At 43.2% G+C, this 17,498-nt stretch overlaps 1 protein-coding gene across 1 annotated transcript; it reads right to left on the bottom strand.

The window, feature by feature from the left end:
* Positions 1 to 4,103: 4,103 nt before the first annotated feature.
* On the bottom strand, positions 4,104 to 16,619 carry ankef1a (ankyrin repeat and EF-hand domain containing 1a; the record flags this gene model as incomplete). The annotated part of the gene is made up of 9 exons (XM_080524670.1): positions 4,104 to 4,259; positions 4,897 to 5,037; positions 10,384 to 10,541; positions 10,731 to 10,957; positions 12,636 to 13,464; positions 13,714 to 13,837; positions 13,973 to 14,122; positions 14,445 to 14,644; positions 16,268 to 16,619. The coding sequence occupies 9 exons, from the start codon at positions 16,617 to 16,619 to the stop codon at positions 4,104 to 4,106; spliced, it is 2,337 nt and encodes a 778-aa protein (XP_080380796.1).
* Between the last annotated feature and the right edge of the window lie 879 nt (positions 16,620 to 17,498).

Genomic DNA, 17,498 nt, shown 5'->3' with positions numbered 1-17,498 from the left:
CCGATCCCTATAAGACAATGCAGATTACAAGTTGTAAAGCAGAGTAAATCACTGTATCAGTGCAGAGACTATCCTGTGGGACCATGTCCAGTCAGTCAGGCCCTCGTGAAACAGGACTCCCTCATCAATAATGGATGGTGGACCCGGATCACAATAACATGAACGACATAAACACTACTTTACTATTATATACTGTAGGCTGCAGGTCATTCAGAGAGAGAAGGCAATCCCTTCACACATACTGGACAATGCATCTTTTCAAGCTCTGATTGGATAAAGGTTAGTGGCTCTTATTGTCAGCAAAGTAATGACATGCTCATTCAGCATCAATGCATTTAGCCAATAGGTGAAAACAAAGAGTGACTCTGATTGATTATTGGTAGAGATGATTGGTTAACTGATATTGGATCCTGGAATATCCTAGCTAGATATTGAGGATGACTTGCATTTGCACACAGGGATGATTTTACTGATCGTATATTATATCCATTATCTCTTCATTGTGTCCCCTCTGTGTGTGTGTGGGTGTGTGTGTGTGTGTGTGTGTGTGTGTGTGTGTGTGCGCATCCATGCTTGAATGCATGCGTGCGTGTGTGTGTGTGTGTGCGCGTATCCATGCATGTATGTGTGTGTGTGTGTGTGTGTGTGTGTGAGTGTGTGTATGCATGTGTGCGTGTGTAGCCCTTCACTGTGTCTTGTCCTTGCCAGGGTGGCCCAGCTGACCCTCTCCAACAGTCTGGGTCATCTGAGTGCCGAAGGACACAGCTGCGTCACACAGGAAAAAGTCAGAGGGAGAAAGGGAGGGAGGAAGGAAGGAAAAAGACAGAAGGAGAAGGAGAGAAGGGGAGCGGCGGAACTGAGAGAGCGGGGGAAGGTGGAATGAGAGGAGAGAATGGGTGTCAGAATGTCAAACCCAGGTCCAGGCAGAGAGCGCTCCCTGTGGGTTCTGTGAACTGTGAACTGTGAGTGTATTGCTGAGTAAGCGAAGCACGCTGAGGTCTGAAACACTGCAGTGCTGCTGAGAGTCAGAGACATTCATCTCAGACAACATAGCACAGCACAGGCAGGCAGACAGGCAGGACAGGCAGGGCTGTTATTCGGAAGGGGAGCACATACACACACACACACACATGCACCCACGCACCACCCCCCCACACACACACACACGCACGCACGAACACATGCACCCACCCACCCACACACACACACATACACACCCACCTACCCACTCACAGATACACACAGACAGGCACACACACACACCATGTTTGTGTTAATTACATGTTGCCTCTTGTCCATACACACACACACGCACACACACAAAGACACGCAGACACACACACACACACACACACACACACAGTCAATCACCCACCCACCCCCACACACACAAAGAACTGCGTCATAGATGTCTGACCGACAATTAGAGCTGGCGGCCTTGTTTACTGTGGTAGAGAAGCCCTCCTCCTCCTCTGACTCACCCTGCCCTGCTCTGCTCTCTTTATCTCCCCCCTTCTTTCCTCCTCCCTCCTTTCCTCTCCCCTCCCCTCCATTCCTCTCCCCTGCTCTCTCCATCTCATTACACTCATCTGCAGACATGGCATGTCTTTTCCTGTCTGCCTCTCTCTTTCTATTGCTTTCATTCTTCATTTCTTCTCCCTCTCTGTCATCTCTTCCTCTCTGTGCTTCATGGTCTCCTCATCCTCCCAGGTTTTGCGTTGGTATCATTGAAGATGTTGTGCTAATGTCTATTTAACCGTGTGATCCTGTATTACTAGCCTCAAAGTTGTTGTTTTTTTTCCCCCTCCCTGTTATTAGATTATGTAACCATATCCCGATGGACCTTCAGGACAGAGATCTAATTTTATCTGATGATGGTGTGAGAGCGTGTTACAGCAAGTGCTAACACATTTAACACGAGGAGCTGAGAGAAGAATCCATCAGCATGATTTCAATCTTTGTCCCTTGGATGTGGTGATTAACTCGTAATGCAAAGCTTGCATGTTTAGGGTAGGACTACTATATGGCAGGAATACTAATGCTAAGTGCATAACTAAATAAAAACAAATATGAATGAGGCACTGTTGTGAGTAATCAATTTTGATAAATGTGATCTCTTTACCAAGGATTCTGTTGTTATGTATTCTATAAGCAGAGACACAGAAAAACAACTAAATCCTGAAAATATAAATATGTAGCATGTGGATATTAGAACAATGAAAACATACAGTACATGGCTGCCATTTTGCCATAATATTCTAAGCTTTATAAGACAAGAGATCTCTCAATGAAGTTTGTCCTCATTGCCCTATAACAAACAGTCCCTCCAGTATAAAGTTTACCAAACAGTACCCCCTCCTGGTTCAGATTGAAAACGGCGTCAGAATCCATCCCCTCCAACTCACTAGGACACAGGCCTTGCAATCCCAGTCAGGTATGAAGGAGTAACAAATGATGTAACAAGCACATTAAAGCACCCGTGAAGCAGAGAAATCAAATACTGCAACATTAATCGTATGTGATGGCATGTGATGGCATTCGCATTCAAACCTGCAAACTGCGACACTTTAAATGAATGTGCAATAATACTATGTGCAATATGACAACCCTCGGGTACATAAGGTTTCAGAGATAGGAAATGTTAGGATATTTATAGCATAGCATAGAGTACAGCACAGTGTTTTATTTGTATAGTATAGTATAGTGGATAGTGTATAATATAGCCTTTATTTATGTAAACCAGCTCTTTTTCCCTTCTTGTTTTTAGTATTTTTTTCCTAGCACCAGGGGAGCCCCCCCTCCCAAATTTCGTTGTATGGTACCTGTACTATATTAATGACAATAAAGACCATTCATTCATTCATTCACAGACTCATGGAGGTGTGTAAGTGTGTGTGCATGTCTCTGTGTCTGAGCTGTTGACGTGTGTGTGTGTGTGTGTGTGTGTGTGTGTGTGTGTGTGTGTGAGAGAGAGAGAGCTGCCTACGTGATTGTGTGTGTGTGTGTGTGTGTGTGTGTGTGTGTGTATGTGTGTGTGTGCGTGTGTTTGTGTGTGCGTGTGTATTTGTGTCTGAATTGTCTACGTGCTTGTATGTGTGTGTGTGTGTGTGTGTATATGTGTGTGTGTGTTTTACAGACGGTCGGGGAGAGAGAAGACACCTGCTAACAGCCAGGCAGCAACTCTGATCCTCCCCACCACACCTCACATCATTAAGCCTCCTCACAGCCTCCTGATGTCACCACAAGGAAGAACTGCAGGATTTTCGTAGATTGCTTTATACAGTAGTATGTCAGATACAGAATCATCTATACAACTATTTACAAGTTTACATGAGCCATCTTTACATCATCTTCCTGCCTAGGGCTCTACACCTCGTTCCAAATTATTATGCAAATTATATATTTCTCAGATTTTCCTAAATAGTCGATGCAAATGACAATCAGTATAATTTTCAAGTCATCAACCGTTAGAGTATAATTCAAATTTTATTGAACAAACCTCCCAATGATAACAGTAAAAAAAAATAAAAAAAGATTTATCCACAACAGAGTTTCAAAACATTTTATAGGTTGTAAAGAACTAAAAATGGTAATTTGATGAATTTAGGGTTAGGAGGTCATATTAGGAGGTCATATTTACTGAAATCAAAAGCTATTTCAAACAAAAACATCTTAACAGGTCAAGTTACATGTTAACATAGGACCCCTTCTTTGATATCACCTTCACAATTCTTGCATCCATTGAACTTGTGAGTTTTTGGACAGTTTCTGCTTGAATTTCTTTGCAGGATGCCAGAATAGCCTCCCAGAGCTGCTGTTTTGATGTGAACTGCCTCCCACCCTCATATATATTTTGCTTGAGGATGCTCCAAAGGTTCTCAATAGGGTTGAGGTCAGGGGAAGATGGGGGCCACACCATGAGTTTCTCTCCTTTTATGCCTATAGCAGCCAATGACACAGAGGTATTCTTTAATGATAAGAACAATCCTCCCATCCATGTTCATGTGTATCTCTAATATGCTACGGCATATGCTATACGGCATGCTACATTATAGTCACAGCTGTACGTGGAACTGCAGGTTTAGCCCTGCTGTGTTCTTCCTCTAGTCAGTGACTTCTGTCAGCTCCAGTGACTTCCTCTGGATGTTCTTAGTGAAGGGCATCGTGAAGTCTTCGAAGTCCACCTCAAAAGAAAATCTCTCTCTCAGCTTCTCCTTCTTCTCAACCAGCTGGTTGGTGGTGAGCTGCTTGCCCCACAACTGGGAGGGAGGAGGGGAGAATGGAGCATCTGGTGAAACCGGGAACAAGTCGGCACAGAGTCGGCACAGGCTGTTCAGACTTTTATTCAGAAAAGTGTAAATAAATGTCAACATTGTTGAAAATCAATGACACACTCGCTAGTCAACAAACACAGGTTGTTTTGTGAGCCTGCTAACAATGTAAAGTAGTGTTATAGTTAACTAGGTAGTAGTGGGGATCACACACCGAATCCATTGCATTGCAATATTTTGTCTTGACTAGCGAGTGTGTCATTGATTTTCAACAACGTTGACATTTATTTATATTTTTCTGAATAAAAGTCTGAACAATTTGATTGGTTGCTGACTTGTTCCCGGTTTCACCAGCTGCCGTCACATATTCACCAAGTTCAGTTCCCCTGCTCCTTGTCCAATGTAGGGCAATGCATTATTACAATTACAGTAGGAGCAGTAGGATGAGCAATGGCAGTTTCCCATAAAAGTAAATCATATTCATGTAAAGCATTTTTAGCACCCGGTGGAAAAGCTTGATATAAATCCAATCCGTTAGTTATTCAATAGTTTTTTCCAAAGTAAACAGGATTTCTCCACAGGGACACAAAAGAGTCAGTGAGTAAGTAGTGTGACCAATCCGTACCGTTTTTGGCACGAAGCTGATGTCACGTCTGTTGGCGTGTTCGCTGGTGATCTGGGTGCTGTGCATGATGACGGTCTCTCTCAGTGACACGGTCTTCTTCCCTGCGGTGTTGGAGGGGGCAGGGGTCACTGGACCTACGCCCTGGGGGTCACCATGACAACATAGGCATCAAGAGCATTAGATGACGCAGAGACCAGTCTCGCGATAATTAAAATAAGCCAGAATTGTCCTTTAGCAACCTTGATGGAATACTACCCAGGGCCAGGGAACATTGAGTTTATATACAGGAGCAATGGACACAGGTCCATTGAAAATTAAATTCCAAAAGTCTCATTTAACATGTAATTGAAATGGAATTGACACTAGTAGTCTCAATAAAAGTCAGACTGGGTTCTGAGATTAAATTGACACCAACTCTGGACAGCTAGAACCACTGTGACACAACAACAACAACAACAACAACAACAACAACAACAACAACAACAACAACAACAACAACCACTACAGCCTAGCCCCGCCATCTCTACGTGGATGCAGCAGTTGGCTACACGGTAACAGCTTTTCACTGTCCTGGTGGAACAAGCTTCCCACTTCTGTCAGGACTGCAGAGTCACTGCAGAGTCACTTCCACCGTGGATTGAAGACGCATCTCTTCAGGTTATATCTTAACTGTCCCATGATGATTCACTTACTTAGACAAATGTATTTGTTGTAAATAAAGGCGTCTGCTAAATGCCATACATTTAATGTAACTATAGTGTTTGAATAGGGACTGACTACAGTAAAAAGTTTATGTAGTATTGAAAACCCCAGCCCTAGCTTGTCAGGGGTTCTACACACCTGGACTAATTTGCTTACAAGTTGCTGGGGTAGAGTAACAGAGGCTATCCCATTTCAGTCTTCAGTTTCCCTTCATGTGGGGAGAGGGAGTCAGTGTAATACTATTAGAATGTTTTTCAACAACTTTGAAATAGAAGAAACATTATCAATCTACAATCACACTGACAGAAGAAGAACCTAAAATGTCTGTATATGGCCATAGTCTACTGGAAGCCCCATAGGGCCCCATAGTAAACCCAGAAATGGTGATTCTTATGAACTTTTATGATTGAAATGTTATCTATAGGCCTAGTGGATGAAATTCAACTTGGTTGCTAAGAGTTGCATGTTGGGCAATTTGAGCAATTAGCAGATTATGCAAATTAATTACTAAAATGGAAATGGCAATCATTTTGCTTCTAGTTAACTTAAAAAGGTGATCTAAGAGTCTAAGTCCATGTTTGTGTTGTCCAGAAAGTAATCTAGTACCATGGTGCAGTCATGCAACCGTTCCTCATTAGCATACTTTGCTGGTTTTTGATGTAATACTTAGGTCAAAACCAGGAAATATAGCTATATTCTTGCTTTTAGTCAATTTAGTAAGGTTTTGATCCATGTTATTTTTCATTATACTATTTATCCCCATATTTTATGAGCAGCAATGTGCAGTGCCCCCTCCCCCACCGGCGTCATCTGCTACTCTCCACTTGACCACGTGACTCCCACACACCTGGATACCGTGCTCACAACCCTTGTCTACCTTGAGAAAGCAGTGAAGAGCTTTGGCATGAAGTATGCACACATCATACTGGACCTTCAGCTCTACATCGTGGCGTGTCTCATCCAGGGGAGTGACCCAGTGCGATGGAAGTCTGTCACCATCCAACCCGGCATGATGCACACCTTGATGAAGCCTTGATGAAGGGCATGGAAGCACTGCTGGCAGTGGTATTGTGTAAAATAACATAACAGAGCGTAACAGAAATAAGGTGAGACTAGACGAGAGCTGGATCAAAGGGATAATGAGAAAATCATGGAGGAGTTCCAGAAACACTCTCATCCATTGAAAGAGAATCAGCAAATCCTGGACAATATAGTGAATGGACAGGTGGCTCCAGACTCTGTGAATGTGCAGAATGCTCTTCAGATTGGTGAAAAACAGAGCAAAGCTTTTGCAGTTTCTCTTCCAGACAGCTTCCATAGCACCATTGAGAAGAGAGTCAAAACCATGGAGGTGATGAAGAAAACTATGATTGTGAAAGGCAAGCCCATCTACATCATGGAGGTCCTCTTCGCTCGCCTCTTAGTTGTGGGGCAACAGCACGACATAGAATTGAAAGACGTTTTTGATCAAGAGCTCAGCCCTGTTCCACCATCACTCATCGACGAATTTGGTTGTCTGAGGAAGAGTGACAAGTCGATCCTCGTCAGGAAATTGGGAGTACCTGATGAAAATGCTCCACTTCCCAATGTTGTCCTAGTTGATGCAAGTCAGCTGCTCTACCACATTGTCTGGCCTGTGGCAGGTACGATCAGGGACATTGCCTCTAGCATCAATGCACGCCTCTCCAAAGCCGACACTGCAGCAGGAGTTGATGAGACTCTCGTCCTCTTTGACCGTTACAATGATGAGCCCAGTGCCAAAGATCATGAGAGGAGAAGACGAGCAGGAGTTGGTGCATCTTGAGTACAAACTGACAATCAACACTGGTCGAGAAGCCGTGATGAAGAGCACATCGAACAAGACACAGCTATCACGCCTTCTGTGCACATATGACCTCACCGCTAATAAAATCATGTTTGTGAACCATAAGGACTGCATCGTCAAGCATGAGGAGGCTGACGTCACCCTCATTAGCTACATGCTGCAAGCAGCTGGAGCAGGAGCAGCCACCATATGTATCCTAAGTTATTCATTCTGTTAGTGTACTGGGCTTGGAATGCCAACGTTCAATCAACAGTGCAGATGGAGAAGTGGGATGGCACCATCCTGGACATAAATGCCACCGTCAGGGAGTTGGGTGACAAATGTCAGGGTGTCCTGGGGATGCATGCGCCGTCGAGATGTGACACTGTATCCTACCCTGTGGAAAGGGCAAGATATCTGTACTGAAAGTACTCCTAGGAATACCATGCCTGGTCTCAATACAGTGCTTGGGGAACCTGGTGCCACTCACAGTGACCTAAAAGATAACAGGACCAAGTTCTTCCTCGCACTGTATGGGCAGAAGAAGGCCAAGTCAATGAATAACGCTCGCTACCAGATCTACAGACGGAGGAAAAAGACACCTGAACTGAAAAAGCTCCGACATGATGCTGCACATACTGTGTGCTCATCTCCAGGTCCTGTTGTGGAAGGCTGCAAATCAGAGGAGCTGACTAGTGTGAAGGCGGTGAGGTCCGCGGCTGCAACCCATTCACAATACATGACGACAAAGACAAAGAAGATGAGGAGGCTGAAGGGAGTGAGAAGAGAAATGATGAAGAGGGTGAAGGCCATTGAGAGTGAGGTTGTGGTTGTTGTTAACTTTAAATGAACGTATTGCTGTTTCCTATATTTGATGATTTATTATTTATTAGCATCAATTAATGTAAATGGTTGGATTTTCAAATGAGCTAACTTTTTCTTATATTTTATATGCACTACAGTATATTGCCATTAAATTAAACTCACTCTGGGAGGTCTGTGACGTTTTTTAGAATAGTATTGCATAATTTATGCAAAGTATGCTAATGAGGAAAGGTAACATGATTTATTGGCAAGAGATACATTTCTGGACATCAAAACATAGGCTGTGTTCGGAATAGCGTACTAGCATACTACTCATACTAGATATGACGTAGATTTTGAGTATGTAGTGCGTTCACACTGTACAGTATGCGAGATTTGAGTATGTGAGAAATTTAGTATGTGAGCAATTACTTCCGGAAAAATTTAAGTCAGTTACGATGGACACTAGCTCGGGTCCTATTTTCCAAAATGCATTTCGCATCCAGGGTTGCAGGATTGCGTCCAGGGTTGCCAGATGGGGCGGGTTACCGCCGAATGGGCTACTTGATTTTGAGGTTATAGAAAGTTTAGGCTGTAAATTGTCAATCCCATCTGGCAACCCTGTGCGCTTTCAGCCTCGTCAAACTGCGTCATACAAACCCGTCATACAGCTTTTGTTTACATTGTCCGATAGCCTGGGGACCGAAAGCTTGCAATAAACATAGTTTTTTGCACATATTTGAGTGTGCAGATGCTGCTTTCTTGCACTCTATTTGATACTCTTCAGCTGCAGCACCCCAGCTAAGTCTGATAACGGATGAGCGGTGGTATTTTCACTACATTAACATGGTGAAATGCATTCTTAGACCAGGCTAGTCGTCATGATTACAAATATGCCACTTGAAATGCATGAAATCCACGTTTATTTGTGTCTTACACACATGTTCACCTAGTATTTGACTGCTTGTAGCCCAATCACGAATGATCCCAGTATTGTCGCTTCAGACGGACAGGTTGGGTTGTTATTGTGCTTGCTGCAGCCCACGATATGTTATTGCTCATATATATTTATTTTAATCATGTTATTTTACCAACTGTTAAGACAACAATATAGTAAGCTAGTTACTTGAGCTAAATAAAGATATTGGCCCCCCAAATCATTTTACAAGGTGTTGTAATTATGTTACGATATTTCTGTCGAGTGAGTGAAGGTAAGCAACGTAGGATGCGTTCGTAAAATCGCTCTGAGAGCGCCGGAGCGCACACTGGGTGCAACGTCATAAAGGGACCAGGTAATTTGATTGGACAAGAGGCATTCCATGAGTGCTGATCATATTTCCAGGGCGAATTTACGAACGCAGCTAGCGAACAGAAGACGCAAAAAATCATCAGATCAGATATATAAACGGGTTATTTTGGTAAACTGGACACATTTTGGGAATATATGTGGTTACTTTCTCGCCTGAAAACATATTAAAACTTCATAAAATGACATGTTAACACTTGTAAAGCCAAAATTACATATTTTAGCTAATGGAGGTTTAAAATGGAGGCTTAAATTCGTCGCTCCCGGCGAAATGCATTCTGGGAGGCAGTATGCATACAGTGTAAATGGTCGGCTGGTTTTCACATACTTATTATGAATTTAGTAGGCAGTATGCAGTATATACTCATTGAGTATGCTAGTATGCAGTATGCTAGTATACCATTCCGAACACAGCCATAGACTTAAACTCTAAGAACACCTTTCTAAGTTCACTAAATGTGACAATATAGCCATTTCCTGATTTTCACCTAATTTACACATAAATTATGCTAATTATGCTAATGAGGAAAGGTTGCATGACTGCACCATGGTACTAGATGACTTTCTGGATAACACAAACATGGATTTATACTCTTAGATCACCTTTTTAAGTTAACTAGAAGCAAAATGATTGCCATTTCCATTTTAGGGATTAATTAGCATAATATGCTAATTGCTCAAATTGCCCAACATGCAACTCTTAACAACCAAGTTGAATTTCATCCGCTAGGCCTATAGATTTATAGACATTTCAATCATAAAAGTTCATAAGAATCACCATTTTGGGGTACAAGAAATTTCCAGTGGACTATCAGGCCCAGAGCTATCCTGTACACCTGGACAAACAAACAAAGTATAAAAGTAATTCTACCTTCTCTTTAGCAGTGGCTGGTCTTGGTTTTGGTTGAGGTTTCCCTCCCTTTCCTTTCTTGTTCTCCTTGGGCTTAGGCAGAGAATTAATCTTGGACTGAATCAAGTCCACAACCCTGAAGTCTGCGTAAGTACGGGCAATGTCGAGGCAATTCTGCTCTGTGAAGAAAGTAATTCACTCATTGACTCAAATGACAGCAAATATATCTGGACCAATCTTTCAAAGAAAAAGAGACAATTACCATGGGTGTTTAACTCTGTCTGTCGCCCTCAGATGTTTGAGTGATTGAGTTCATTAATTCATTCTTACAATATCGTGTTGTATTGGTTATTATAATTTCCTGGTACCTGTCTTATTCTCGGCTGTGACCTTTGCCCCTGCCTTGATGAGGTAGTCGACACAGCACGGCCTGCAGCTCTCGATGGCCCTCATGAGGGGCGTTGCCCCGTTGAGAGCAGGCGCATCCACCGATGCTCCACTCCCCACCAGCAGCTCCATGATGTCCTGCTGGCCTGCATGGGCGGCGTGGTGGAGTGGCGTCCAGCGGAACTGGTCGCACGCGTTCACGTCAGCCCTGCATCAGGAAGAACACACACACTAACACACTGCTATGCTACTATATTGGATGAATAACGCTAGAATAATGCTCAAGACTAGAACAGCACCTATTCACTTTAAATAGGCCGATTGTCCACCACCACTATTACAGTATTACATTTACATTTTACATTTTGGGCATTTAGCAGACATCTTCATCCAAAGCGACTTACAACAAATACATTTCACTAAGTAAGTGTGTCATCTAGCATTACTTTACATTGAAACAACATGACATAGTCTTCAGTAGCACCAGATCAACTAAAAATATGTCTTACACATAGGATGAGAAGCAAATGGGTGGCATATTCTGTGTGTGGGTCAATGACGGATAAGGTTTTCAGAAGTGCAAAAAGTTAAAAAGTTAAATGATGCATAACACATTTCCCATTAATAATATATTTTTGATTTTGCACCCAAAGATGTGTTTAGGACTAGCATAGATTGTCATCATTCGGTACAACCAAATCTTTTTGGTTGTACCGAATGATTATTTCTGGTTGTAACAAATTATTTTCTTCAAGTAAACAGTTAAAACAGGCACATGTTTAGCTACCTATGTGAGAAATTGACCTTGAGCTTGAACTTAGCAATATAAGAATTCATATTAAATATATCTTTCTAAAATATTTCAACATTTTCAGTGTGTTTTAGCGGTTGTACCGAATGATGTGATATTTGAGGACATTCATAACAGGGAGCGGAAAAGTGCATTTATCAAGCATTTGAGAGAGAGCTGGCTACTTTTCTTCTCACTCAGAGGGTCTGCTGCAGGGGTCTTAATGATGTCATATCCTGTCACATGATGATTATCAGTTGATTTGATCCAAAATGGTGCCTTGAAATTGGTTGCTCCGAATGACATCAGTGAAATTATTTTTTCGTGACAAAAGTGATTTGAGGAAAGCAAACATTTCTACATAAAAATCCTTAACCATTTTGCAGTATATTGTTATAAACCCTTGTAAAATCATGCCAGAATGTTTATATAATAGTTGTAATATCATTTTAGATATTTTAATGGCACATTAGCTGGTTGCATTTGTGTTCGGACGGTTGTACCGAATGACTTTTCAACCCTTTAAAGAGCTGAAAGTGCCTGAATTTGTAACAAATCACCATAAACTCTTTGTGTATTCAATTAAGGAGAGCAAATAGTGTTAGTTAACATAATGTATTAATTGTTAATTTGAGAAAATATTACATTCGGACACAAAATGTACACGTCACGTCATTGACCCGTGTATTAAGAACGAATGAATGTGGCGGTCTTTAGTCATGAAGTTTTAGATATGACCATATATAATAATAAGAATAAGAATAATATATTTATATAATATATATAAGAATAATTCATATATTATATGGAATAAGCAATCAGAGAATGTAACTGTTGTGCAAGATAATCCTTTACCAGAGTAGATAGAAATGCATGTTCAGTAAGATCTCTGATGGTCCTCTGTGGCTCAGTTGGTAGAGCTTGGTGCTGACAACGCTTAGGTTGTGGATTTGATTCCCACTGGGACCATATATACAGAAAAATGTGTATGCACTCACTGCAATGTAAGTCGCTTTGGATAGAAGCGTCAGCTAAATGGCATTTATTATTATTATTATTATTATTATTATTATTATTATTATTATTATAATATTACCCCAGGCTGAGGAGGAACTGGGCCACCTCGTAGTTACCACTGGAGCAGGCGGTCATGAGCGGGGTCTTGTAGAAGCGGTCCTTCACATCCACGGGCACCCCCTGACTGAAGGCCAGGCTCAGAGACTCCAGGTCTCCGGTCTTGACACAGTAGTTGATGTTGATGTAGACCCTCTCTGGCTCGTCCACATACCAGGCCGAGTCGTCCTCTAGGGGGTGGCCCGGCGGGTGGTCCCGGCTGAAGCGAGTGGTGTCGGTGCAGTGCTGGTAGGTCTCGATCATGAAGTGAGGCGGTCCCCCGTCGTCACGCCGGCGTATGTGCTCGGAGGGCACGGTGCAGATAGGCATCGCAAGGGTGAATTTAACTTTTTTTTTACCCTTCTTTCCTCCTTTACCTCCTTTCTTCTTCTTGGGGCCGTAGTAGGCGACGATGAAAGGTTTCTGGAGGTACTTGTGGCCCTTGAGGAAGTCGCTGATGTTGACCAGGCCCTCTCTCTTCTTGTCGTTGGCGAGGACGACGGTATGGAGGTGGTCGAGGTCTACGGGCGCCTGGAGCTTCTGCAACACCGAGACAAACGTCTCCCGGGAGACCGTTTCTACGGTTTCAGTGGCCTCGTCAAAGGCGTTCCTGAGGGCAATCTCATTCTCGTGCGACCAATCGTGAAGGGTCAGAGCCCACAAAGCATTGGGATTGGCCACGCCTGGTTTGGAGTATTTCCCGTGGACTCTCTCTGCCTTCTTCAGTTCCTTGGCTGTTGCCTTGTGACCGCTGTCCTTGGCGATCTGACAGGGGACCAAGCCCTCCTGGTTCTTCAGTTTGGGGTTACAACCTGTAAATAGAGGATAGTTTATTAGAATGATAAACGATAGAGGGAAGATAATTCATGAGCAATTATGTGAATCCTGAAAGAATTAGACAAAAACATTGCTTGAAATGTTTTATTAGAACCAAGTCAATGATTGACTGGAGCACAATGTGTGGGCTTAGGAAGGGCATGGCGATTCTATCAGTGTGCGTTTCAGAGTGATTGTGTATGAATGTGTATCGTCACATTGAGTGTGTATCACGAACAGCCTACCTCTCTGTGCCAGGAACTTGCAGCAGTCAGTGAAGCCACCGCGAGCAGTATAGTGAAGGGCAGTGTTGCCCTCTGTGTTCATCACACCAAAGTCTGCTGAGTATGCAGACAGCAGCTGAATCAGCTTCAGGAGAGATAATGATGATCATTCAGCAGATGGCTTTTTTTTTTAATCTAAAGTCACTTACAGTTACCTGGTCTTGGATCCAAGACCAAATGGATATGGAGAATCTCTATACATGTATTGAAATGAACCAACCTCAAAGAAGCCCCCCATGGCAGCGTAGTGGGTGGCATTGAAGCGTCTCTTGTCGAGGGCATTGGGGTCCCCCCCTCTCTGAAGGATGGCTCTCATCAGCTGCACAGCCCCAGCTCTGGATGCCTCCATCAACGCAGTGCGACCTGTAGCCTGGAGAGAGAGAGAGATAGAGAGAAAAAAAGAGAGAAAGAGAGAAAAAGAGAGAGAGAGAGAGAGAAAGAGAGAACGAGGGATAGAGGAAGAAAGGAAGGAGAGAAAGAAAGAAAGAGGGAGAAAGAGAGAAAATAAGAGGGAGAGCGAGAGAGAGAGAGAGAGAGAGAGAAAGTAAAAGGGAGCGAGAGAAACATAATTCCTCTAGTCTATACACTTGCGAGTATGAGATCAGGTGAATAATAAAGTTGTATTGTGTATTTTGTATTGTATTGTGTATTGTGTGTTGTATTGTGTATTGTGTGTCATACGTATGTGAGACCTGATTGTTGGCGTTAGGGTCGGCGCCTCTCTCCAGCATGCTGAGGCACATGGCGGTGGTGTCAGGGGCGTGCTGGCACGCCAGGAGGAACACAGGCGTCCCGGTGAGCGAGACGTTGTTGACGTCGGCCATGCTGTTCAGGGCCACCTGCAGGCAGCGCCCATGGCGCTTGGTGGGGGAGACGCAGTAGAACAGCACACCTGGGAAAAGAGCCAAGAGCAGGTGAGCCCAGAGCTGAGAGAGACGGTCGGGATCAGATTACAACACAGGCTTCATTACAGTACAGGAAGGATCCCAGGCTCTGATCAGTAATTAGACGTGTCCACAATGCTACTGTATGCATTTCCTCAAAAGAGGCTTGTGTGTAACTGAAGACTTGGGCCATCCTGCCTGCCCTGGAAGTCAAATTGAGACAATTATTATAATTGGGTGAAGGAGTTTCCTAGGAGGGTGGGCGGTTCATTGATTGGTTCCCCTTGAATGGGGCTGGTCAATTTGAGGTTGCCTGAGATGCGGACTTCATCAATATATAAACAGACGGAGAGCGCATCATGGATTTCCATGAGTCAAACAGGAAAGGCATTCAACAGACAACACAAGACTTGAAACAGAAGCCATCTCTTGGTATCAGAGCCTCACAGACAGTACGTCGATAAGACATTCACCTTACATTTTTGGCATTCAGCAGATGCCTTTATCCAAAGCGACTTACGACAAATACATAAGTAAATCATCTATCAATCAGTCATCAATAGAAAAAGTAATCTATGCCAGGACCAGGGGCCCTTGGCAATCAAAATGCTAGAAGAAGGAAGAATTACTTTCTTTCTTTCTTTCTTTCTTTCTTCCTTTCTTTTTTACAGGAGGGACAAAGGACTAAGCATAGCCTACCTAGATCCATATATCCATATTGAAGAGCAAACTGAATCTACAATGAGATAGTGATGCTTGATAGTTCGAACTATCATTCGGCTGCCCATCCGTGACCTGAATGACACCACCTAGGCCACAGCCAGGTCAACTGCCCCTGCCCCCAGCAGGATGCCCCCCCCCCTCCCCCCCGCAATATGGACTAACTACAGCACCTTATATTTATGATAGATGTTAGTATATTTAGTAGTATATTAATAGTATATTATATATATTTATAAAACTGTATTAATTTGTAAATTGACCTACACACTGTTGCATCTCTATTTATCTCTATATAGTCCAACCTAATAGTATAGTTTTACCCAACCTGCAAATGTCATCTGTACATAGCCACCCCCCCCCTCCAACCTACTGTACTACTGTACATATCCTTTGTTTTTTTCTGTTTGATTTGAGTGTGATTTTGTGTGATTTGAAACCTGCTCGTATAATTTGTAAATTGAATTTTTGTATTCCACCTTCTTACTCTTGTAGCACTTCTTAGGAGCCGGCAGTAACATTTCACTGTACATTGTACCTGTACGATATGCACGTGACAAATAAAATTGACTTTGACTTTGACTTTGACTTTGACTTTGACTTTGACTTAGTGATGTAATGTAATTTGGAGGTAATGCCAATTCTCCTCCATATGGACAATAAAGTAATATTCTATTCTCATATAGAATGACTAAACATTTACTGTGTAGCCTACAGACTAGTGTCTGGGGTCCTACTGCGGTATGTGTGGTCCTCTGTGGCTCAGTTGGTAGTAGAGCATTGCCCTAACAACGCTTATGACGTGGGTTTGATTCCTGCTGGGACCATATACTGAAAAATATACGCACTCACTGTTATGTAAGTTGCTTTGGATAAAAGTGTCATTATGTATCCCTTATGTATCGTCTTACCTTTCCCTTCAGCATCCAGCAGGCTCATATCAGCATGGTTCTTGGCCAGCAGGGCCACCATGCCATCGTGACCCAGCTCAGCAGCTAACATGACTGGGGTCCGTCCCCTCTTGTCTTGGACATCCGGCTGGGCCCCTTGGGCCAGCAGGAAGGCCACCATGTCTGTGTTGTTGGCGACTGAGGCCAGGTGGAGCACCCCTGTCCCCTCACGAGGCTCTGTGAGGTTGATGAGGTCATTGACTCCCATGCCGACCATATTTTCGATCTGGGGCTGGTCTCCTTCGTGGACGTACTGCAGGAGCCTGTAGATCTGCAGGACCTGCAGACGACCCTCGGCCACTGTGGTCTTCATCCTGGGAGAAGGGGGGTTTCTACTTGACACGTGACACATGAAAACGTGGACACATTCAAACTACATTCAACTAGTTGTTGGTTAACCACTGCACCGTAGCTATCTCCCTGATCATAGGAGCAACAATACAGATATCATCTCTAGGCAACATTGCACTGGTATCCTATTGGCCTAGGTGTAGTCATGTGGTAGATTCGCGAGTAAATTACATTTAACTGCACATGACTCAATTGTTTCAATAAACAGTAGGCTACAGGGAAATCATGAGTTTGAGTAGTTCTTAAAGATTTTACAGACGACTCGGATGCATGCTGGCGTTTACAAACAATTGTTGTTATTGCATTAACTTATGGGTAGGTTACAAAGACGGTTGTCTTACCTTCTTTAAAAAAATCTTAAATGCAGAAAGTGTCGATAAAATAGTATATCTGCGGTTACTTTGTTGAAAAATCCACGCATCCGTGTAGAGAGGACACAGTCGATTGAATCTTGCAACGAGATTGATGGCTGCTACTGTTTCAAAGCAAAACCACTGACTTTGTTTTATCCGGGGGGTGAAAACGAATCTCCATAGCAACGGAACGCGCGCGCCAAGTTCTCAAGAGATGGTCTCCTACTAGGGGTGCGTTCGTAAATTTGCTCTGAGAGTGCCGGAGCGCACACTGAGTTCAAAGTCATAAAGGGACCAAGTAATCTGATTGGAGAAGAGGCATTCCATGAGTGCTGATCAGATTTCCAGAGCGTGTTTACCAACGCACCCTAGAACCGTACCTACTAGTAGCAGCAAGATAGAGCTCATCTGTCTTGTAATGGCCCTTAAGTGGGTAGAATTACAAGTTCCTTGCACTTCACTGCCCAGTGTACAATATCAGTTACACG

This window comes from Nansenia antarctica (genome assembly GCF_963989245.1).
Source record: "Nansenia antarctica genome assembly, chromosome: 1".
Classification (NCBI taxonomy): Eukaryota; Metazoa; Chordata; class Actinopteri; order Argentiniformes; family Microstomatidae; genus Nansenia; species Nansenia antarctica.
This window is presented reverse-complemented; position numbering and strand designations above follow the sequence as displayed.